General features: G+C 36.0%; 1 protein-coding gene across 1 annotated transcript in view; it reads right to left on the bottom strand.

The window, feature by feature from the left end:
• The window catches only part of THSD7A (thrombospondin type 1 domain containing 7A), a 280,474-nt gene that overhangs the window by 31,102 nt on the left and 225,539 nt on the right, over nucleotides 1-23,833 (bottom strand). The window contains exons 10-14 of the mRNA XM_061996511.1: nucleotides 22,907-23,022; nucleotides 20,595-20,727; nucleotides 17,749-17,852; nucleotides 8,568-8,762; nucleotides 5,413-5,676 (exon numbers count right to left, since the gene is read on the bottom strand). Coding sequence (XP_061852495.1) covers nucleotides 5,413-5,676; nucleotides 8,568-8,762; nucleotides 17,749-17,852; nucleotides 20,595-20,727; nucleotides 22,907-23,022 — 812 coding nt within the window. The remainder of the gene's footprint in view (nucleotides 1-5,412; nucleotides 5,677-8,567; nucleotides 8,763-17,748; nucleotides 17,853-20,594; nucleotides 20,728-22,906; nucleotides 23,023-23,833) is intronic.

Here is a 23,833-nt window from a genome sequence, read left to right as displayed (position 1 = left end):
AATAAATGAATCATAACATCGAGGCAAGAAAATTGTAAAGACATATTGCATAGGGACAGAAAACAAGGAAAGAAGAGAAAAGAAATAAACATCCTGCCAAAAGTAACATCTCGGTGAAGCGCAAACAGAATGCTATGTCCTCGGGAGCCTACTCTGGTATCTCCTGGCCAGTTAGTGACATGTAATGGAGAATTCTTCCACAAATAAAAATAGAAGAGAATGGGAAAAAATAAAAAGACTGTGGACTTTGATTTGCATCCTATAGATAATTAGTGTGTGGACATAAATGATTCTTTTATATGACATATAGTTTCTGGCATAGTCATCACTTGGCACATTCTTTTCCTCTCAAGCACATCACTGTTTTGCTGAAGAGAATATTTTGCATTTAGCTGTAACAATGGATTCCCTTAGAATCTAGGCAGAAGTAGACTTCAAATTGCTTGCAGATATTTCTCTAGTCACAAAAGAAGACTGAATTTAAAAAACAAAACAAAACAAACTTGTTGCAAATTACTTGTTCCACCCCACTTACTGCTGCTAATGCTACTTTTCAGAAAAATCTTCTATGAAGCACGTCATCACCTTGGATGCTTTTCTGTGTATATGTCATATGTCAGTATATCTTTTAAAGTGATTAAGGACAATAATCTCCAAAAGTTCATAGCAATGGCCCCTCAAATCCAGGAAAGCAGACGTTCAGGGAGGTTGAAAAGTTTATACACTTCATTTTATGTTTAAATTTCAAGTGCTTGTATTTGTAAACTCTGTCCACTCTCTGAAAAAATCTAGCAATCGGACTAGTGATATAGATACATAATTTCTGACATGAAAAGGCCATGAAGGAAGCATTTTTCAATTTTCAGTCTTGTTTCCAGTCTGATCTAATCACTTTCAAAAGGGTACCCCTTGTGTTAGTGTAAAATCTTGTTAAAGAATCAGTCACAAAATCATAGATTGGTAGGGCTGGAAGGGACCTTTAGAGATCATCTAGTTCAACCCCCTGCAGAAGCAGGTCAACCTAGATCAGGTCGCATAGGAACATGTCCAGGCAAGTCTTGAAGACCTCCAAGGAAGGAGACTCTACAACCCCTCTGGGCAGCCTGTTTCATGGCTCCCTCATCTTCACAGTAAAATAGTTTTTCCTTATATTTAAATGGAACTTTTTTGTGTTTCAGCTTCATCCTATTACCCCTTGTCCTCTAATGTGTGGAAGGGTGGGTGTCTGTATGGTAGAATATCACAAATAACATCACATAGACAGGTTGTGTAACATAATTGAAGCAAAGTCATGCGAGAGCTTTGAATGAGCAAGAACAAGCAAGAAATTAACAAGGTACAAATATCATAGATGCAGAGAGAAGGAAAGAATGAGAGCAGTGAAGCAGCTATGAAGAAGAGCTCAGGAAAAGAGAATGAAGGTGGGGGAGGTACTGAAAAATACAAAACCAATACTGTAAATGCTGATATGTTCTCTGGACATCAGCAGTTCATGTTTTGCCCACTGTTTCTCCTGCTGACTAAAGCCATTCACTGCATGCTTCCTGCAACATCTGAGGGATGGTGGAGAGATGAGATCTTGGCATACTATGATACATTGGCCCTGCATAGTCTGGAGGGGTATTGGAAAGAGACACCCATCTCTTAAGGCCTGTTACTTTTCCCAGTTCAGTAGTTTCTCCATTATTTCAGCTATCAGCTGAACTTCACAAGGCTGTAAAATGGGCAGTTGTCTATTATCAGTGAGAACATGGCTATTCTATCATTAAAAATTTATTACTGAACCACAATTTAACAAATGGCTTTAAGCCACTAGGAGTATGAACTGAACTCATTATTAAAAGGGAAAGGTTTACTGTCCCATTGCTAATTGGCTATAAAATCTGGACTCCTAGAACAAAGTCATTAACAGATGTGATGGATAATTTATATCTAAGGACTTTAATGGACTTCACACTTTGTCTAATAACAAAGCAAGTGGATATAAGATTTTTCCCCACAAACTGCACCTGCAACATGTAAGAACAGACCTACTACTTGAGTGGAAGGGTGTAGACATAAAAAGCATCTTAGAAAGTGTTTACATTAACTCTTTTGTCCTTAGGATTGACAGAGTTATGCTCCTGCTCTCATGACTAAAATGTCATGCTATGTTTCCAAGGAAAAAGCCTGCAATGTCAGAATGGTCTATGCTTTTTATCACAGATTTTTCTTCAAGGAAATATAAAGCTCTTGGATTTCATCTTCCAGGACAAAGAAATCTACAATTATTTCACTTGTAATAGAATACATGTACTTCTTGAGAGTATTCATATTTCTGCCTAGCCATGGAAAGATCAACTGAAGTCCATACACTTTTTTTCTTTTTCGGTTTTCAGGATATCCTTTCAAAGCCTAAAGTCCTGAGAGCCATTTTGAATGTTTAACAATCTTCTGCAACAGCAGCTCTATCTCTGGTGAACTAACTACAGTCTTTGGGTTGACAGACAACTGCTTCATAACAGATGTCCTGTTGACAGGGAAGATATGGTGGCACCATAATGCAGAGGCCTAAGCCATTATTTCTGGTGCAGGGTAATGGAGAACAAACAAGAACAAACAGAAAAACATGGCATCTGGTATATACAAAAAAAAAAAAACCCAAAAAATTAGGAAAGACACAAGCTATGAAACAGCAAATTATCCTAATACTGATTTGAGAACCTAAGCCTACTACCACATTAGATTAGAAACTCTTAGGGGAAATACATTTATTTCAGAATAAACACTCAATAGGAAGTCTCAGATTTTAACAATGTAACTTTTTGTTGGTAAATTTGCATTGTTTCATGTAAGAATATTGAAAATATTTTTTAAAAAAAGGTTCTAAAAAATCCCAATATAAGTGGCTACAGCAAGTTTTAACTGCCATCTTGGACTCCGTAGTCTTTAACATATGAGATTTTACTATCGTGCACATATGCAATTAAATACAAAACTCCTCCATTCACATCGGTACTCTTCACAGCTGCCATAAAAGTATTCACTGATGCACAGATATTCCTCTCTAATCCTCCACATAAGCCTTCTAGCCATGGAAGGCTTTGTAGAGTCAGCACAAATCAATGCATCTCATTTAATTAATGCTAAAGGGGGAAATAATCTCACACTAATAAGGCAGCAGACAAACTGTCCTGGACTGGTTGACTGTGCCTAAGGTCTTAACAGTAAACTGACATGAATTAAGAAGGGTAATACGACCTATATAAAAATGCTGCATCTGTCTGCCATGCTACTGTATTTGCCTTCACTACACATACACAAACATAATCACCACTCAGCTTATGTAGGTCATGATTAATAATTGATGTATGACGAAAGAATACTAAACATTGAAGAGTATATACGGCAGTTCATAAGCATGACAGTGGTCTGCTTTTGATTTTTTGTCACAAAAATTCCGAGGTACAGTTTAAAGGGACCATTTTATTTTTTTTTTCAGAAATACGCCCGAACAGATTGTTGGCAGACACATGTCATTATCCACAGAGCTCTAGCATGCTAGTGATGACAGCAATAAAGCTATGAAAAACAACTGCTGCTTTTCTAATTGGAGAAAAAAATAAAAACAACTCACATTTCACTATCAAGCAAAATGTGGTTTTGTATTTCTCCAGTAAAATTACCTATGTACTACTGAAACAAAGCAGGAAGCAGAGAAAGAGCAATTGATATGCCTGCCACTAAGGAGAACAGATAAATAACAGCTCAGTCACCAGTTTTAGTTGACATTACCAAATCTGCTATGCTGATGTGACTGAAAAATACCAGTGAGCGTTTCCAGTGGCTGCTGGATGGTGCACTAACTCTTTCAACAATAGATACAACGCAAATTTGAATCAAAATATTTTGAGAAGAAAAATAAAAATACTAGGCATATATAGTACTGAAAAAAACCCACCTTTTTAAAGGTGCTGTTAAAACTTAGGACTTTAGACTACTTGTGATATCTTTAGAAGGACCTGTTAGGCTACAGAGACCTAAGGACACTCTTCAGAATGGCTCTATCATCTGCTTCTCTAATGGTCTCGTCTAGTGGTAATAACAGATTTTATTTTACCGTATTTTCCTGTATTTTTTTGTTGTGGTCACTCCTGTCTTTTTGAGAAATTTGTTCCTACTTGGGAATTTATAACTGCATCCAAAACTTCAAAGACTTATCTTACAGGTCTACTCGTTTAGGCATTGTGTCACACCCTTCATTTAGCTCCTCACTGTCTATGAAATTTAGTTAACTCATCTCAAATCTTTTGAACATGAGATGTCAAGCAGTAAAAAGACGTCTGAATGTCTGTTCTTGTTTACCTTTTCTAAATCAATACAAATGTGATTATAAAAATACAACCTTTTGCAAAAAAAATATAAATTTTTTGGCACTGCACAGATCGGTTTTCTGAATCCTCCTACCCAAAACAGCATGACTTGCAACACTGACTTGTTCATAACCTCATAAATTTACGCACCAATATTTCCATAAAATTCTATTAAGTCATTCAATTTCTTTCATTCTCTATTTTAAGTTTATCGAAGTAAATAAATGAAACTTCTGTTATCTTACTATTGGAAAGCAGAATACATATACAAATTAAGCTTATATTGACCTTTTTAAAGGTACTGAAACTAACATGCAGCTTTTCATACCAATAGCTCCAATATATTTTTGCACTGCAAGCAGTGAAACAAATGAAAATTAAACTTCCATTAAGATAAATTAGGACATTTCTGACTCACTGAAAACCAGAAATTGTCGGTTTTGGTCCTAACACTATAGGTGCATCCACTTTAGGAAGGAACACTGTTCCCACCAGGAGGAATGAGAATACAAAAAATATCTAGCCTTTAAACGTTCTAGTTTTACACAAGACAGTTACACAGAGAAAGTGTTATGTTCTGTTGAACTTGGGTCAATGCATGTCTGCTAATGTGCTGAAGAATAAATGGTAGAGATAAGACTACTTAACGAGATTAAAGCTATCTAAAGAATCTGTGGAAGTAATTTCAGCCTTTCTAAAATACTCCTGTGCTATCCCTGTTTATCTTCTGAGGAGCTGACTCTTCTAAATAGTTTTATTCTCAAATTTCCAAGTATGGTTATCAGGAAGAAAGCCAAGATTTTCCTTTTATCTATTAAAACTCAGTGATTATTAAAAATTCACCATGATTTTACTCTGAATATTACATTGTAGCTATCAGTAAAAAAAAATTTACTATTTTGGGAGTCAGAAGAAACATATGCTGGGTTTAACGGTATTTTGAGATAAAACGAAGCCTAAGTAATAAATACTAATATGCTAATTCTACCTGTACATGTATTATATTAAATGAAATAAAGCAGATATGTAAATAAATGCAAGAAAAGAGGTTTCTAAATACCATGACTGTTGCATCGTGATGTTTCCACAAGTCTATTGTTCTGGTCATAGCATGCCATGGCCTGGTAACGATAGCCTTGCCCACATTCCTTAACGTCTCCTTGTATCTTCATTCCAAGCAATACTTCCATCTTACCCTCTGGTAAAATACAGTCTGACCAGTTTCCCACAGGCTGAGCACTGTACTTGTCACACGGACAAAACTGATTCTCAATCAAAGGATACAGCTGAGAATTTTTGCATTTATCTCTTTTCTTACTTTTTCCTAGAAAGAAGAAACAATTATTTTAGAAACTTTGTATTAGTTTACATCAGCTCTAAAACTTGACGTAGACTTCTGTAACAAGTGCTTACAATCAAATACATACGCCTAAATCTTTAGTAATTTAGGTTAATTACTTGAATTTCTAAAGTGACGGGATGCTTACAGTTTGCACAAAGGCAACATCTTTTAAAATAAAGCCATATATTTATACTAATTTTGGATGTGTTTGGGGATTACTGTTTGAACAAATTAGCAATTAAACAAATACTGTCTTTTTCTCCTATTTCATCAGCAGTGTGCAGGCCAATAAAAAAAACATGCCTCTGGATAAATCCTTCCCAAGCTGAAGGAAATTGCAGAAGGAAGTAACATACATCTTTGCTACAGCAGTACCTTCTTTCAAAATGTTGAAATCCTTTTATTTCATCACCTGTTATCATACATTTGTTAATAATCACTGTTCTTCCTCTCTAACAGAATAAGCTCCTTCTGTGAATTTGTTTGTTTTCAAATTTCTTCTCAGTTTCCCTCCCCAACTAAAACTTAGCCATCCACTTACCTTCCACTTTCCATTAAATCTACTTTTTATCTACTCTTTGGTAAAGTTTGCTTGATTTTTCCTTTCCATTCTAGACAGCTCATGTATATATATCAATATAGAAGTATTTGCAAAAATAGTTTTAAAGATGCTTCTTACTTAGACCTTACTGCAAATTAATATTCTGTAGTATCTTCCTTGCTATTCAAAACAAGGCCCTAGACACAACTTTGCTACAGCCTTGGTGCTTGTATTTACTATTGTCTTCATTTACAATAGAAAAAAAATGTACCTAAAGTTTATCTTTCCTTTGATAACATATCTTCATACTAAAAAACCAATTCTTTTTCTCATTTTCACCATAAATAGGTATGAATTCACTCAAAGTCAGCTTTATGTATTAGCTTAAGTAACACAAAAATACACAGCAGCACATTTCACAGTCTTATCAAGTCTGAAGGAGTAACTTAGGGCAGGGAAGTATCTCAATTTGTTCAGTGTGGTAAGAGAATCTATTCTTTTTTGCTATGTTTCGAAAATTAAAAAAATATTCCTAGGGGTTTTTTTCCCTTGTGGAAGCAAACCAGGCATAAAGTTCACTGGAGTTATAAGACAGTCACAGTGAGCCTTCTTGAAGATCATTAATTATTCATTGTCCACAGGTCCTCTCATTTACAGAGGGAGATAGCAGGGGTTAGTCCTATCACATTCTTTCTGAGTCTGCTAATGGGCATCCCCCTTAGCCAGCTTTCCTCCAACACAGACAATACAGACTAATTGGCAAATAGTGCTGTGACTGAGGCCAAGGCTCACTCTTGAGGTTTCAGTTATAATTTAGAAGCAGGCCATATTTTTTTTTTATTTTTATTTCATGCAGATTAAATAAAATCACAGGTTAAAAAGAAGTTGAAGAAAAATTGTTTATAAGTGGAAGAGTGTCCACTGTGGAATGTGTTCCCTTGATTCGTGCCAATGTGGATCAATGAATATGGATGGTAATTTTTGGTAGCTTTATTTGTTCTTGTATAACTTGTTCTTGCTTTTCGTAACGGCAGCTTGACAGGTGTCTCAGAAGACTAGCTGGAACCAGGTTTTGATAAGGAGGGTGTTTCTGCTTCTTGTAACAGCAGCCTGGCACGTGTTTTGGGGAGATTAGCTTGAACCAGTTTTGCAGAGATATACACACGGAGGTTGCCTGGGGGACACCTTGAGGAAGACTACTGACTTCCTCCAACAACCACCTAAAGAGGGTGAAAAAGACCCCCAAGATGGAACAAAGCATGTGCGAGAAGGAGACAACCCCTTCCCAGAAATGATTAACATTTTCCAGTCCCTTCGAGGAAAAGTCATGAATATGTATAAGGCCTACCCTACTTAATGCGAACTCGGGATGTGACGGGTGTGCGTCCTGATAGAGCAGAGGCTCTCAGCGCACCCAGCACTGTTCGCTTGCTCTTATTCATCCAATAAATTCCAAAATTCAACTGGAATCCCGTTCAGGGATACTTCATTTATCACATCCACGACATGGATTAAGGAAAAGTTTGTGGCAAGGGGTTGGTCATTACTGGAAAAAACTTTCTACTCTCTTAACTAAAAAAATTAAGAGGTTTCAAGGGACACAAAGTAAGAGTATTCTTGGTTGTGCCAAGAAATAAGGTAGCAAACTAAGCAATGTATTGCCCCACGTGGTGATCTGAGCTGCTGGATGAAGGCAGTGAAAAAAAGAACATAAAGAACTTGGAGAGCAATCATTCAGTCAGAAAAAGGGCTGGCTTAATCCTAAATTTGACATTCAAGACTGCAGCTAAGAACTTGAAAAGGGCTAAACCAAAGTTTAAGGCTGAAAATTATGAAAAGTCTGAAAAGCACTCAGCTGCCGTAGTAAATTTAAGTATATCAAAACACCATTTGAGGCCCAACAAAATGCAGGTAAAGGGGTTTTTTTAAATTGTCTTTACTCAGAGTGGATCAGATTGTTGGTTAATTATGCTGCTTTACATTTTTCTCCTCTCTGGAACTTCAGACAACACTGACTTGCCTGTCAGGAAAAGAAATATTCTGCTTTGCAGTTTATGTGCACTGCATTTAAAAGAAACCCTTGCCTCCTATGTTCTCTCATCTCTCTAACCATTTCCCCATGGTCAAGAGTCTGAGACATATGGCAGGAGTTTGTTCTCTTGAGGGTTTTGTTGTTGTTGTTCCACCAACTGTATACAGAGCATGACAGTGACATTGGGTCTGCTTTCTGCCATGATAACAAATGTTGCTTGCTTGTCACATGGGAAGCTCAGAACAATGCAGATTTTAATAAATTCAGTATCAATAAATAATAAAACACAGCTACTCTTACCAACAAGAGTGCGTTTTCTTGTCCTGACTCCTCCACAATCCCCATTACAGGAAGAAAACTTTGACCAGTTTGTAAACTGACAGTCATCTTGGCAGGGAATCTGGCACGTCTGTGTTAAGGGTGGTAATGGGCCAGAGTATTTAAGGCACTCACTGATGTCAGCTTGTCCTCCGTCTTGTCTGCGACAAGTAATTGCTGGAAGTCAAAAGAGATGGAATTTAATTTGGCTTTTTTTTCATGAATGGCTCTATTCAAATTTATAAGTATATAATATTCTACCACAAAATCATACTGAAAGTCCAGAATAGCTATACAACAACCTAATATTTACAATCAATTGTACTTTGAATGAATACATTTGACATTTCTGACTTTTTTGAGATTGTTTAAATTACTGTTTATCAGGATTTACCAGGAAAAAAGCCCATAACTTAGAGATAATTGTAAATATTAGAAAGGTTGCACCATGTTATCCATACCTGTTATATCACTTTTCATATTATCATTTTTCCTAAAGATACAGCATATGATATTAAAAAAAAACCCTTGCAATACTGTTTTAAGTAGCTATATAGTGTATAAGCTATAAAGTTTTATCAGCAGCATGTATTTTAGAAAAAGGGATTGACATAAAATTTAGAAACATATTTGAATTCTGGATACCACTTAATTACTAACAACAGTATTGTTGCCTGATATACTTCAGCAATTTTTAGTCTTGAAAAATGGTTGAAGGGCAGTCGAGTCCTGAATAAAAGCTTCTTTATTACAAAAAAAAAAAAAAATCAAGTAAACTTTATAAAAGGAAGCACTTGGAACACAAGGATTTACAAAGAATGGGGTTGTCCCATCAATATAATCTTCAATAATGCTCTATTATTTTTTCTCATGATTTTTTTTTAACATGGTTGCTTATCTATTATTCCAGCCTAAGCCTCAGTAAATCTAACTTTACTTCCTTGCCCACAACAACATAAAATTTATTACACAGTAACAAGATTGGAAACTCCTAGCTTTTTGTTTACACAATAAAACTATATTTATGCTTCTCGGCACCTGACAGCATGCAGTAGATGTAGTATCTCATAATGACTGTGAAACTAATTTGGGACACTAATTGTTGCAGTAACCTTGCAATATATCATTCTGTATACATATGAAGGACCATCATGTTTTATATTACACTCAAGTCCATAATTTAAACACAGCACTTCAATTGTACTGACAATAGTTTTTTCATTGGTAAGTGAATTGGAAGAAAAATTTACTAACCAAACTATTATGGTGTAATCAGGTTCAACTGTCGGAGAAAAATAGGGTTTGAATGCAAAGTTTCAAAACCAGAAAATTGGATATGTGGGACTACTTCCTCCTGGAGGAGAAAGGAAAGATGAGGTAATTGTGAAGGTTTAGTGACCTATGAATTTTGATAAAAGCTTTTTTGTCTAACAGTTCTAAACTAAATTTCTACCTCAGGATGACTGTTGGAAGCTGAACTTAATGACCCACATAATCCATTTCAAGTCTGTGTGTCTACTAAAACATATACAAAGGTTCCAAGTGAATTGCTTTTGCCACATGTTTATAGTAAAACATTGAAAGGGAAGGAGGTTTGTTTTTTCCAGAGATGCTAAGCAAACAACTTCCCTGATCCTTGACTGCCCTTTGGAGCAGGGCTGCCAGCATAATTTGTAATAGGCTCAGCACTGCATTAAGTTGTGCTTATTGGGGGACTGACCAGCTGTACATTGTCTAATACAATTATTCTGTCAAATCCTATTATTGTTGGTCTAGTTTCCAAGAGGAAACCCTGTTTTCTTCAGACACAGTGATTCAATGAACAAAATCAAACACATAAAAGTTGAAACTCCATCTAGCCATTATTATCATGACTTGCTACCTGTACCTACTACAGGATTTCTAAAACTACACAAATATTTTGGAAAAATACCAAACCACTATCTTCCAATACATGGAAGATAGTACATGGAAGAAGGCTATGGTTTGGGATTCTACTAATAACACATATCAGTTTCCCCAAAGTAAAAACACAGTTCAGACTAGTATTACCATGTGCAAATTCACAGAGGTAAAATCTAAATCCTCTGTCTTGAATTTGTCCTTGGCATGTGCACATAACAGAAAAACTAATTGCATTATCTTCACTGCATTCTCAGGGAGACAAAGGCTACCATTTTTAGCAATGAAAACTATACCTAGCCAAGGGCTAAAAGATGGTTCCATTCATTAACCCAAAAACTTTCAAGAATCTTCAAAAGTTTAACAATCATTTTAGGTACTGTCTCTCCATCCAGTCCTTTGATACCCCATAAACATAGTCGTGTTTTTCATAAGTCAAGATATATTTCCTTAACTTTCTTGGATATTAAATACTACTGCATGGGCAGATAGCTACTCTGTCATAAATTTTTTTTCAGGCATATATATTAGTGCATCTAATTTACATCAAGCAGGCTCAGATGGGAAGCTCTCTTGAGGATTAACACTTCGGGTTTTCTTCCAGATTAACTGTCAGGTGTACTGTAGCAATCAAAGCAGGAAAACTTCATTCTTGAGATCTACATATTTTACCTTAACAACAACACAAATTAGAGGACAGCTTGGCATACTAAATCAGTTCTTGAATCTTAATTCACAGTGTCTGTCCATACCTATTCATATTACTTCTAGTTGACAAGTCTTGCATAATTCACTCCATATTCCATTTTCCTATTGTTATTCTACAGATTCAAGTATAAATTTGAAATGTTTATAATCCTTGTGACTGTTAAGAGTGGGTATTTTTACATTACTTAAGTCAGGGACTTTGACAACTGCATACATTCCATTAATACATTCATTTTTGGTAAGGTAAATGTCTTACTTGACATCTGAAATGCTCTCACTGTTATTGGACTTACCTTTTTCTACTCTCAACCTAATTTGGGCAAACTCATCCCCTGCCTCTTTTGAAACCCATCATTCTTTCACTATTTTCTGTAAAAATTGCTGAGACTGATGATTCACTCACTATACTGAGAAGCATCTTCAACATAAAGCCACGCAGTGCCAGACTAATTATTTTGCCTATACAACCACATTATACTTATTACAGACGTTAGTCCTAAGTGGAAAGAGTGTGTTTTTTCTATTACCGAATTAAGCCCAAGAAATTGTTACATGAAAACATAAAACAAGAGCACACTCAACAGAAAAATCAAATTTAACACAGAAATAATTCATTTACAAAATTTAAATGGTATTTAACAATTATTGTCTCCTAAAAGAAAGGTATGAAATACATGGCTGTCTAAATTTTCTAAACAAGGGCCTTAGATGTAACTAAAACTTCATCTGATAGCATTGTTTCTACCAAGCCACAGGGGACTACAGGATAATATATTTGTTACTGGGATAACAAAACACTAAGACAGTATTTTAACAATTCTTTTTATGTGTGGGTTTATATAAAAAATCTTGTCTGTTAAAATCATTAGTATAATTCATCGTGATTTCACTGAGATGTGAGATTCTGTGACTCCCACACAAAAAAATATCAAGTAGTTTATAAATGAACATGCCCTATGACCTTTGTTTTACAATACACTATGTACACATGAGCAATGTTGTCCAAGTTCTTACTTCAGTTATAAACCTCAAGTTGTCCTTTGCAGTGACTAAAATACAAGACGGAACAGGGTACTACATCAGTGCAGTCTTGCCAACATTAAAATAATAGTTTATAGCTCTGTGAAGGAGCAGCACTCTCTTCATGATTTGTCTCCTTGTGCTTTCAACAAAGGCATGAAACCACCACAAGAGTAAATTCCCCTGCCCTCATAAGTGATGCCCACAGAGAGAGGCTGCTATCCCTGCTTAGTCACAGTGAGATAAAAGGTTTTTTCACCAGCAGTTCTGCCTCCAAGCCTCCCTGCGACCCAAACAAGCCTGCAAGGCCTTCTCGTGTGCTCACAGCCATTCTGGGAAGTTTCCTCTGATTCTCTCGCTTTAACTTTCTTTCAAACAACTGTACAAACATCCTGTGTATGAAGAACAGTGACAACTCAGCATCAGCTCTTTAATAATGATCATTTCCCACCAACATTAAGTACAAGTATTCAAGTATTTTCTCTGACAGCTGGGTTACTTAAGCTTCTATTTAAATTTTACAAACAACCTTCCTCTTCCTATTACAGAACATGCTGACAGATTTCACAATTTTCATCCCATTCCTCCTACAAACCTCTGAGGAAGACTTATGGCAAGGACTGCAGGCTGTGCATCCTTTTGCAAATCTCCTTTCAGTCACTGAGAAAGCCCTTACCATGTGCATCCATCCATATATATCATGATGGGATTAGGCTACTGCAGTTTGGGCACTCGAGCTTCTCCTCTACTACATGTCCTCTTCACTAGTGTTGGGATCATAGTCACAGAATCACAGAATGGTAGGGTTGGAAGGGACCTTTAGAGATCTTCCAGTCCAACCCCTCTGCAGAAGCAGGTTCACCTAGATCAGGTCGCATAGGAACATGTCACAAACCCTAATTTAAATCTGCACAAGCTACTGTCAAAACAAGCCTTTTTAGTAAGATTCCTAGGCTTTCCTATACTGTTTCTAAGTTCCTGCAGAAGTCACTGGAGCTGAGGTTTACTGACACAGATTTTTTAAAAATATGAGTGCAACATAACACATACCAGCCACAGTAGTTCACAGCTTCAAACTTCATACATTAACCTACTTCACCAAGCAGACCACTTCTTTAAACTAAGCTATGAGCTAATAAATGTCAGCCTTCAAAATACAAAGTAAAATCTCTTAGCACACCCTAGCTGAAGCAGATTCCTCTCACAATGAGTTTTATAGCCCACATCCCCATCAAGTACTAGTAGACTGGCTTTACCAAGCATTTACTCTCTTGTTTCGGGGGGTGGGTTTTTTTTCTATTTTCTATTTGCCAGCCTTTTGTGCCCCTCTCTCCTGTGTTTGATGTGACTCATAGATACATCTGTCAATTTACTGTTGTTAATTGAGAAACAACTTACGAAAATAAGAACAATATAAATGCTGTTGCAGTAAAATATGGCTTTTCTCTACATTTCTCATTCTTGTTGGGTAGCGTGAAAGTTTCAAATCTCTTGCTGACACACTCAGAATATCCTCTCTTCAAGATTTTGATCAACTGACAGAAGTCTTAAATTACTGCAATTCTATTATGCATTCCTGCCCTGTTTATCCACTGGCATTTTACCAGTGATATAACTGCAATTTTTCATTATAGAAATTTAACACAATTGTTATCAATATCTGCCTTGTTCAAATAAGGTTCACAGCTAAAACAATTAATTTGCTGCTCAGATACTAAATGCTATGTTACTCTGCTTAGGTTTAGACATGAATACCTGCCCATCATTTGCAGGAATAATTAACAAAAGCTTTAAATTAAAAAAAAAAAAAGAAAAAAAAAAAATTCTTTTCTTAAAACAAAAGACACCAAATCTTTACTCCTTCCCCTGCATTGATCCAAGTTTTAATTCTTTGACATGATCATTTAAACTGACATGATTTGTAACAAAACCTTCATTATACAAGACAGATAAAAACAGAGCTGTCTTAATAATGAATCACAATTTTAAACTTTATGATTTGCTCAAGTATTTCTTCTGCCATGGAAGACCAGTGTGATAAAAAAGCTGAAGAATGAAAACATAAATAGCAAAGCTGTGATATAAAGTAAGGCATGCATATCCTCTAGCTACCCACAGACTTTTAAGATCAGACACCTAACCAGTCATTTTTAATGACTTCTAACTTTGAGGTTTTCCTTGAGATTTAAATATCTTTCTAACTTTAACTATGAATAGTAACAGATTATTTTGTTCAAAATAAACTACTAATGAATGTTTAGTCAGATGTGCCTTTTCCCAGGTGTATATTTCTGTTATTTCTCACTTAACACATTGACTGGTAAGTTACATGTTACAGTGTTATTGCTTGGGCAATCAGATCAGAAATAGGACAAACTAAATTCATTGGCAACGTTGCTTTGCACTGAAAAAGAGGAACTGAGGCATTTTCCCACATACAAGAACATAATTACTTGCTCTGCTGCGTAGAGACACAAAATGAAAAGACAATCCATATATGTATATTCCAGAATAAAGTTATAAAAGCACTATCAGAATGTTATATCAAATGGATTTTATATTTTATTTTTTGTACCTATATCACAAAATAATCTTCAAGTAAATAATTTCTAAGACAGAATTTTTAATAACATATTATTATGCTTTATTTACAAGAAGATCAGTATGCAGGACAGAGACAAGAATTAGGAGGGAGAGGAGAAAAAATCTCTTCCAGTGTCTTCCTTCAGGAACTAGTAAAATCTTTCTAATACTATCCAGGGCAGAGCTCAGTCAGGAAGACACTTGCTTTCAGGTCAGACTCCCTTCAGTGAGCACCTTGCATGAAATCAACTCTTGTGCAGGGGACCAAAAAAATAGCATGCATCACTGAAAATTTACACATGGCTTCTTTCATGAAGAATTTGAAATATAAGAGAAGAAAGGAAAAATGTTAATGCCCTTTGTAGAAGGCAGCTTATAAAATAAATAAAATACACTACCGATGTTCAAAATCTAATTTTCAGAGATGCAAAATAAACAAAACTTAAACCAATGATCCCTAGAATTGCAGAATTTTGTACAAGAATTCAACTTCAACCTGAAAGTCTTATTAATTGTAAAGGTGTTCAAGAAATTAGAAAATATTTTACTTTTCTCAATCTAAAGAAAAACTGTACTAGTTTATTTAGCTCCTACAGAATATTGATTTACATTATTGAGCACAAAAGTAAAACATATTCAACACATTGACAGATATTAAAACACTGAGATATGATACATAACACACTTGTGTTCAAAATTTACATTTTATGTTAATTTACATTATTTACGTCAATGGGAAAAAACATCGGGCAAAAATAGGCTCTGTCTTTAATGCCAGTAACTTTCACCACTACAATAAGGTAGACAATATTTAGATCTGCATTTAGATACTTGAATTGAGACATAGTAATCTTTGGTTACCAAACTTAAATAACTTCCTCTGTGAATTCTACAACATAATTATATATTGGATAGACTTAATAAAAAACAAGAGCAAACAAAAATTTTCCCTTTCTAAAAACTGATCTCAGAAACATTTACAGAACTCTACCGAAACCACCCACTTTCTTCAGGCTTAGCTGCTCCTAGGGTTCTTAATTAATGATTGCTCCTCTTATCACTTGACCACATTCCACTAGAGAGCTACTTTGATTATATGTGCATGTAGGAACAAGACTACTGCTTGAATACATCATCCCTCACAAGATCAAACTCTCTGTGGTACCAGAGGGAAAATCTGCCAGGCTGTTTTACCAGATTCGAAAATTATGCCCAGTAATTCCGAAATGTACTGCATATGATTGGAATTAAGTTTAAAAAAAAAAAAAGGAAATCCTCACGACACACAATTTGCATGCACTACAGTTAGCTGTCTATTAACTGACTTTGAGGCAAAGTCAAGAGATTTAGGTACCACCTCGCAAGAATACGTTTTGTATTATTTGAACTCCCACCGTCAAAGACATAAATCTTATTTTCTCAGTATATAATCTGGATGTATCCTTTAGAGCTGCTACAAATAGATTGCATGAGTGATATGACTTAGAAAGAATTATCACAGTCAGAAGTCTTTCGTATTAGCAGGCAATACCTTCCATTTCACTTTGTGGTAAGCCCTAAATTGATCTCCCATAACACTTTCTGAGCAAGTGGTAGGAGTTCCTAGCTTAAGAATTCCTCTATGACTTTTTAAAGTACACCATAACCTTCTCTACTACTGCAAGGAAGTTAATGATCCGAACATTTCACATCTACAGTTAGCGGTGTCCTTGCTCAGGAATTCCACAATTTGCTGAGCCAATACTGTTTCAACAAATATGACTTTGCACTCATAAAAGGCAAAAGTTGAAAAAAAGCTTCCAGGAATTCAGGATTGACTAGTAGTTCAAAGTATTTCAATTACTGTAACACAGTAAGCAGGAATTGAAGTTATTTTTATAGTGAATTCATCTTCTGATTTTACTTAGCAGAGTCAAACATACACAATTCTGTTTAAACCACAAAAGTCTCTATAAAGACAGGTGACAGTAAAGCTAGATATGGATGCAGAAGTTATTTCCTATTAAATCAAAACAGTGAAAAAATGTTGGGATCATTGGTCTAGAAAGGTCTGTGGTTTTGAAGTCCAGCCAGCAGCTGGTTAAGAGCACTGCATCTCTGTGGTTAATTCCAGGGCCATTTCTGTTAAGTAACTTTAACCACCTGTACAGAAAGCATCCTCAGCAAGTCTCAGTTCAAGAGGAGCAGTCAGGACCTACCTGGAGGGTAGGGCTGGCATTCAAACGACCTTGGAAGCCTGGAGAAAAGGGCTGGCTCTGAACAGTGTAAATGCAAAGTCCTGCATCTGTCATGCTCCCATTGCTCTCTACAACTACCTAATTTGAGGGTATACAGAAGAGAGAGCCTCTGAGACTGTTCTCCGAGATACACAGTGAAAGAATAAGGGACCATAGATACAAATTGCAGAAAGGGTAATTTAATCTTAGATATTAGGAAAAAAACCACAGTGCTAGACTGAGTAAGCACTGGAGCAAGAGCCCAGTTTGTAGTATCTCCGTCCTAGGAAATTATCCAAACATGTTGAGACATCATGTTCTCAACACATAAAAAATGTCACACTTTCACAGGTGAATTTACACCATCTTTCTCGCAGAAAAGAGCAGGTAAAGTCATCTATCCCTTTATTTTTTTCTTCCTTTTGAAAATATAATTCTCACAAGCACCTCTGCAAACTTGTTTCATGTAAGAATGGTGAAATAAACTGAACAAACATCACAAAATTAGTGACTAATGTGGTATCTATACTTTACAAAAACAAGCAAAAAACACTACTGTTTTGTGATAATAACATTTTGCAAACACCAGCTATATTTTACCCTACTCTACTAGCTTTCAGTATTTTCCTTTGCTGATGCACATAAAGATAGATAAAATTAATGTCAAGTTATAATGACTAAAATCTTAGGCATTTTCCACTCTCAGTGCAGATAACAGAAACAAAGAATCTAACCTCTTGCTTGTAGTCCAGGTCCACAAGTCTCATGTGCTCCTGGACTGTCTTGGCGCACATACCATGGTACTAGCTGGCACCTGCGCCACTTATGGGTCTTCCACCTGAAACAAAGGGGGAAGTAATCAACTTCAAACAATCCATATAAATTTGTAGCCACTAAAACTGAGGCAACACAAGTGCTAGATAGTAACAGAAACCACCATAATCTGTTGCTTATTATTACTTACTGGTCACAGACAAATCACAACAAACTATAATGATACTGTAAACTTCTCTCTTCTTTCATGTTAATTTTTTAGCTCCTTTTGGATTAGGTCATTAACACCACAAGGAAAGAAGGAGGCAGAGGAGGGAAGAGAAAGCAAACCATATGTATTTTCAAGGAGTTCAAAGTACAAGGGTACATCAATGCTACCTAACAAATACACAGTGAATGAAAACCACAATATGAGGATTATACATTAACACACTTCTACAAGATCTGAGAAAGAAATTTAACAGAAGAACTCTGCCATGGGTTTCTATCAGAGCATGCTCTGAGTATTTATCAGTCAATAAGTAGCATACTGAAATCTGAAAAGTGGATTTAGAAAAGTGACATTAACATCTCATAAAAACAACTTCAAAAAACTCCCCTTCTTCTCACACTCCTTTCCTTATTTTTCTTCCATCTATCACAGTGAAGCAAAGATGTGTTGAAGTTTCCCAAATACATTTCAGAGGTATGACTGCGTTTGATTTCTGGTTCATGTGGTATTGCGAGTGTCTTTTGGCAGTGAATGCTGTCACCTATAGGTGTTAGTGCATTTCCTTCTCTTTTCCATCTTTCTGCTTCCCCATATCTTCTCTTCCCCACCTCCCTTAAGTATGCCTTCCAACGTGACAACAAATGGAGCAATTCTATCTAGCCTGAAGGACAAACAAGTCTTGGAGTTACAGACAAAGATGAGGTTGGATGAGAAAAGTCTTAGGATTTTTGTTTTGCTTTCTGAAATTTCAAATGATACATGTGTAATGTTTTCACTGTAAATTCCTTTGCTAAGCTTCATTCTCCAAATACTATCCTAAAAGGAGAAATCAGATGCCAAAAGGAATCCCAGCTATAGTAAAGTATTGAGACAACAGGTTTAAATGAGTGTGAGGGTGATTCAGGCTATTCCAGAGCACCTAGGGTCTTGGGTAGCTGAATGGCAACACCTTACAAATGTGGAGCCAAACAAGAGATCCAACATAATGTGAATATGGGTCCAGACCGTATCAAACCAAGAGAGTCAGAAAGAACTTGCAAAACACTTCGCAACAAATGCAACATTGTGCTGCTTAAATTATTCCATCATTAACATAAGCTGTTATGAAACTTTTACAAAAAGCAAAAAGTGCTGCAGACTACCTTAAATATAACAAATCCAGGCAAGTCTGGTTTTTGTCACATCTCAAACAATCAACAGTTGTCTGAATTATTCAGAATGGGGAAAAAAATCCCATTCTTAGTCCATAGTTCAAATCATCAGCTGCTCTCATGTTTGCAATTATCTCAATGGTTTTGCACCTCACATTTCATTGCAACCTGCTTCTGCTGGCCAGTATCTGCACTAAGGCATGCGCCAAGCTGAGCTTGAGTTCATCTGTCACAGCATGCGTATAGGTCAGAAAGATGCTAAAGGAAATACACAGAAAATGTGTTTAGTATGAGTTAGTGTTATTAAACATAAACGACCTCATCTACCTCTTGCTAGCAACTATTCTTTCTTCTGCTCAGCACATTTTCATGCACTAGGTCACTTGCTACTAAAGATACTAAAGAGATGAGGAACACTCAGCATTTCAAAAGATAAAACTCTGACTCTGGTATTATCTAGAAAAAAAAATCAAGCTATATTTCCCTGGTGTTTAGAGTACTGTTTTTGGTCACTTCCCAATGCTCTTTTAAATTCTTTCATATCTTTCTGCTACAGTGTGATCTCCTAACGAATTTGCAATGATAATTCTTACCAGATGATGAAAGCAACACATTTCTTTAATCTCAATTTGGATTTGTTAAAAGAAGCTTAAATTCTTTTTGTATCTCTACAACAGAGAGTAGCTTCATGAGGATTAGCAGGTGGCAAAACAGAACACTGTTTTCCAATAAATATGTTTGCTACTTATTATTCATTAAAGAAAAACTTCTTTTTTTTCTTTTTTTAATTTGGTCGAGTAAATTTGAAGAACTGCATCAGAATTTTCTAAAGCTTGTCTGTATCAACATCCAGATCTTGTACATCTAGACCTTTCATGCCACTCAGATGAGTGCTACAAATCTGCCTGAAAATGTTCAGGAGTTACAGTGGGGTTCCCCACCTGCTGGAACAGTCCTGAGTGTCTCCTAGTAAAGAAAGGTCAATGTGGAGAATTGTATAAATGAGGGGATATAATTAACTGTGGACTCTCAGGGATAACAGGGATAGAAAGATGGAAGACATAGAGCATGGCACAGTATGACAGCAGTACTCAGCTCTCCTAAATCGATGAGGTGGCATTTGGATATTAAGTGTTTGGATAATTAAGAAGACTATTTAATTGTATAGAATGTCAAAACAGTTGCTAGGAAAGATTTATCCTGCAAAGTAATTCTTAGCTGTTGCAATGTTCCTGCAAAGGAATTGGAATGATATGAACCAGTCACTACAGGCCCAACTGAGTGCATATATCTGTTCTGAAACCTTGATTTAGCTACGTACCCTATTTTTCTACATAGTACTTACTGGAAAACACCTTCTGTTAAGGAGTGGAATTCAGGAGGTTTTAGAGGTAATACAATTTGAAAAATCATGTCTGGTCCATTTCTGGTTGATGAACACTACCTGTAGCTATGGCAGACAGGAGAAGCTTCACATTCCTTTTCCTCAAACAAAGACTCTGGGCACTCTCGACCACCATTGGCAGGGAGCTGGATGATGACTCGGTGACGGGACTGCTTCTTTACTATGACACTCCCTGCAAAGAGTATTAGAGCTCATTTCTCCTGGTACTATGTAGTGATGATCATAATTTGAGAAAAAAAACCAAGATTTAACATATCAAATATTTGAATCCATCACTAGTGACATGCTGTTTTGTCCATACACAGCAAATTAAGTCTAGCAGATAAAACACTTAATTCTCACCTTAAGTCCAGGAAGCAGAATTAAGCAGAAAGCAAGGGCAGCAGTAGTGAACAAATGTATTTACAGCTGAAATGAATACATAGTTCAAGTGAACAAAAATTCAACCAGCTCAGTTTGCTGATACAATTTACAGTTTCAAAGTGTAGGTTTACCCTAATCATTTTCATGTAAAATCAGAAACAATAATTCTACTCTGGAATTTATTTACAGTTTACAGTTTTTAATTATTATAGGCAGTCATCACTAATGATAAATGGTAAATAGTCTCTGCCAGAATTTTTATTTCAGTCATCTTGAGATATCAGTTCAGAAAATTAAGAAAAAAGCAATAAATCTTTATTAGTTCCAGAGCAATTACTACTACACAAATATGGTTGGGTAAAAAACTTGGCTTTTCTGGGGGGGAATTTTTTTTTTTTTTTAAATTCCAGAAAGTTGTATCACACATATTTGGCTGACAGGGCTGGTATCAGTTTTGGTTAGGTTATTACAGCAGCTGCAGCTTGTCTGAACACAGAAACATGCTGGACCATGGCCAAGGAACTGTAATTAGGAGCAAGTGGTAGAAGAATCCTGATGGTGGCTCTCTACCACCTGGACACTTCTCAATGCAGAGGAAACCTTCCACTCCCAAGTCAAGCCACTCCAGGTAAAGCCAGGAGTTGGCACAAGGGGCAAGACAGATGTGCAACCCAGTAAAGCCGCTGACATAAATGGGTAAATCCCATGGAATAAAAACTGTTCGTGTAGTATACAAAGAGTTTGACTCACTGAATAGACAAAATGCCTGTATTGGTTCACCAAGCCTACATACTTGTCTGGTAATTATTCATTAAGTAATCAAGTAATTTCTTAAAACCCGCAGAAATGAGAATGCAAAAGGATGGAATTTTTGTCTGAGATGATCTGCCCTAACAAACATAATTCAGAAAGAATGATTAATAAATACTGCTGTAAAATATCACAGTAGTTAATAGTGACTAACTACATCACAGATTCAAATTCAAGGGTCTTAATTCACAGTTCTTTTTCAAAGGTTAGGAATTTAATCTTCCTAACTCTTTTTTTATTTGACAGAATGCACTAAGCTCTAGTAGAAATTACTGAAAAAATGCCTTTATGCTTGTGCCTTTTATAAAGCATAATTAACTGTGACATTCAAAGTGTGTATATTTGATCTAACAATATCTTCTATTCTGATAATATGGTAGCTGTGAGTAATCACCACATTCCACACAGGGATAAGCACCCTGTGGAACATAGGGTGTAACAATGAGTCTGACTGTAATAGTTACACGTTAGAAAAAGACCTCCTGTTAAGCTCAAAAAAGAAAAAGAGATAAGGTATGAAAATGTGGGCAATATTAAGCCAGTCATCACATATGACTTCAATGTAATAAAAAAATCAGGGGAGATCTGCACTGTTTTTAAGAGCTTTTCAAAGTGTATTGAAATTATACCAAAATGTATGTTTAAATCAGACCATTAACATCAACTTAAAAGTCTACTGAGTTTTATTAACTTTCTTTGGAATAGAAGATAGCAGCCAAAATTATGTATACATGTATATCCATGCATCTATCTACCTATGTCTGGTATGTACGGTCTCGTTTTTTTCTGATGAACAAGTAGCATATGTCCTTCCAAAGACCAAATCTGAACATTTTGAAACATGATAATTCAACTACTACAATTGTACAAGTATCTGTTAAGGTGTTACACTAACAGATATGTATCTCAATGACTAATTACCTCTTTTATCAATGGAAGATGCAACAGGAGTTTGTAACACAAAAGCAGGCAAAAGAGAAAAAGAAAATCCAAACAGACATATATAGGAAATGTATATAAAAACCAATTCTTTACAGCAAAAACATCATCCTCCCAGCAGCTGCTGTAGCAGCTATTACAGGGCCTCTGTCAGAAAGAGATGTGTACAAGCATTCTGCCAAAAGTGAGTGGTTTTTTTTCTTAAAATCTGTCTACTAGCACACAATGGATAAAATTACCTTCTTGACATGAAGAAGGACACAATGTCCAGTCACTGAATGGAGTAACAATACAATCTCTCCTACAGGGAAGCAGGCAGGGCCTCACAGTCTCTGGTCGAAGGCTCTCAGGGCATCTAAAAAAAATCCAAAAATGAAAGCCAAGCACTATCAAATAAACAATCATTCTGCAGTGAAATAGTGAATCATGAGAGGTACTGAATGGCTGCAGGCACACAAGGAGAATGCTATTTGTCCAGAAGTTACCAGGATGCAGCACAGAAATAAAAAGTATTAGTACTTAAATATATCTGGTGAAAGCAAGCCAAAGCCACTGCATTCTGCACTTTGGGATTTAACTATTAAAAATATGATTTCTCACTCATCATTCCAGACTCCGTCTTTTGAGTGTTATTTTCTGTCTTCCAAATAATTATGAATAAAATCTAGTTAAGCTTAGCAAGATAACATTTTTAGCTCTTCATAAAATTAGAAGAAATGTAAAGGAGGAAGGAGGCATATTTAAACTAAGCAACACTGCTAACCCAGGAACAAATAGGTCTAACTTAGTCACAAATATAACAGAAATCAGAAAAAGGTTTGAAACTGACAGATCAATAAGACCTGGAAAGACAGTTGGAAGAGACAAGCCTGCTTTAAGATGAGGCTTGATCAGTATACAAAGGGCTTATTGGACTGCCACATTTGAGATTTATTAACCCAGGTAATTTTTCCCATTCTGTGTTCCTACTTTTTCATCAAGGACAAACAACTCTCTATGCTGCAGCACTTTTTTTCAGAATGATGCAGTAATTCTTGTAGAAGTACTGCAAATCTTTAAAATAATTTAAAAACTACTATTTCCCTAAAAGCAGACAGACTGTGGCCTGCCAGAAGAACATGAAAGAGGTAAGAAAAATATCACTCCCATATTTCGGAGCTTTTGGC

This window comes from Colius striatus, chromosome 5, assembly GCF_028858725.1.
Source record: "Colius striatus isolate bColStr4 chromosome 5, bColStr4.1.hap1, whole genome shotgun sequence".
NCBI lineage: Eukaryota > Metazoa > Chordata > Aves > Coliiformes > Coliidae > Colius > Colius striatus.
This window is presented reverse-complemented; position numbering and strand designations above follow the sequence as displayed.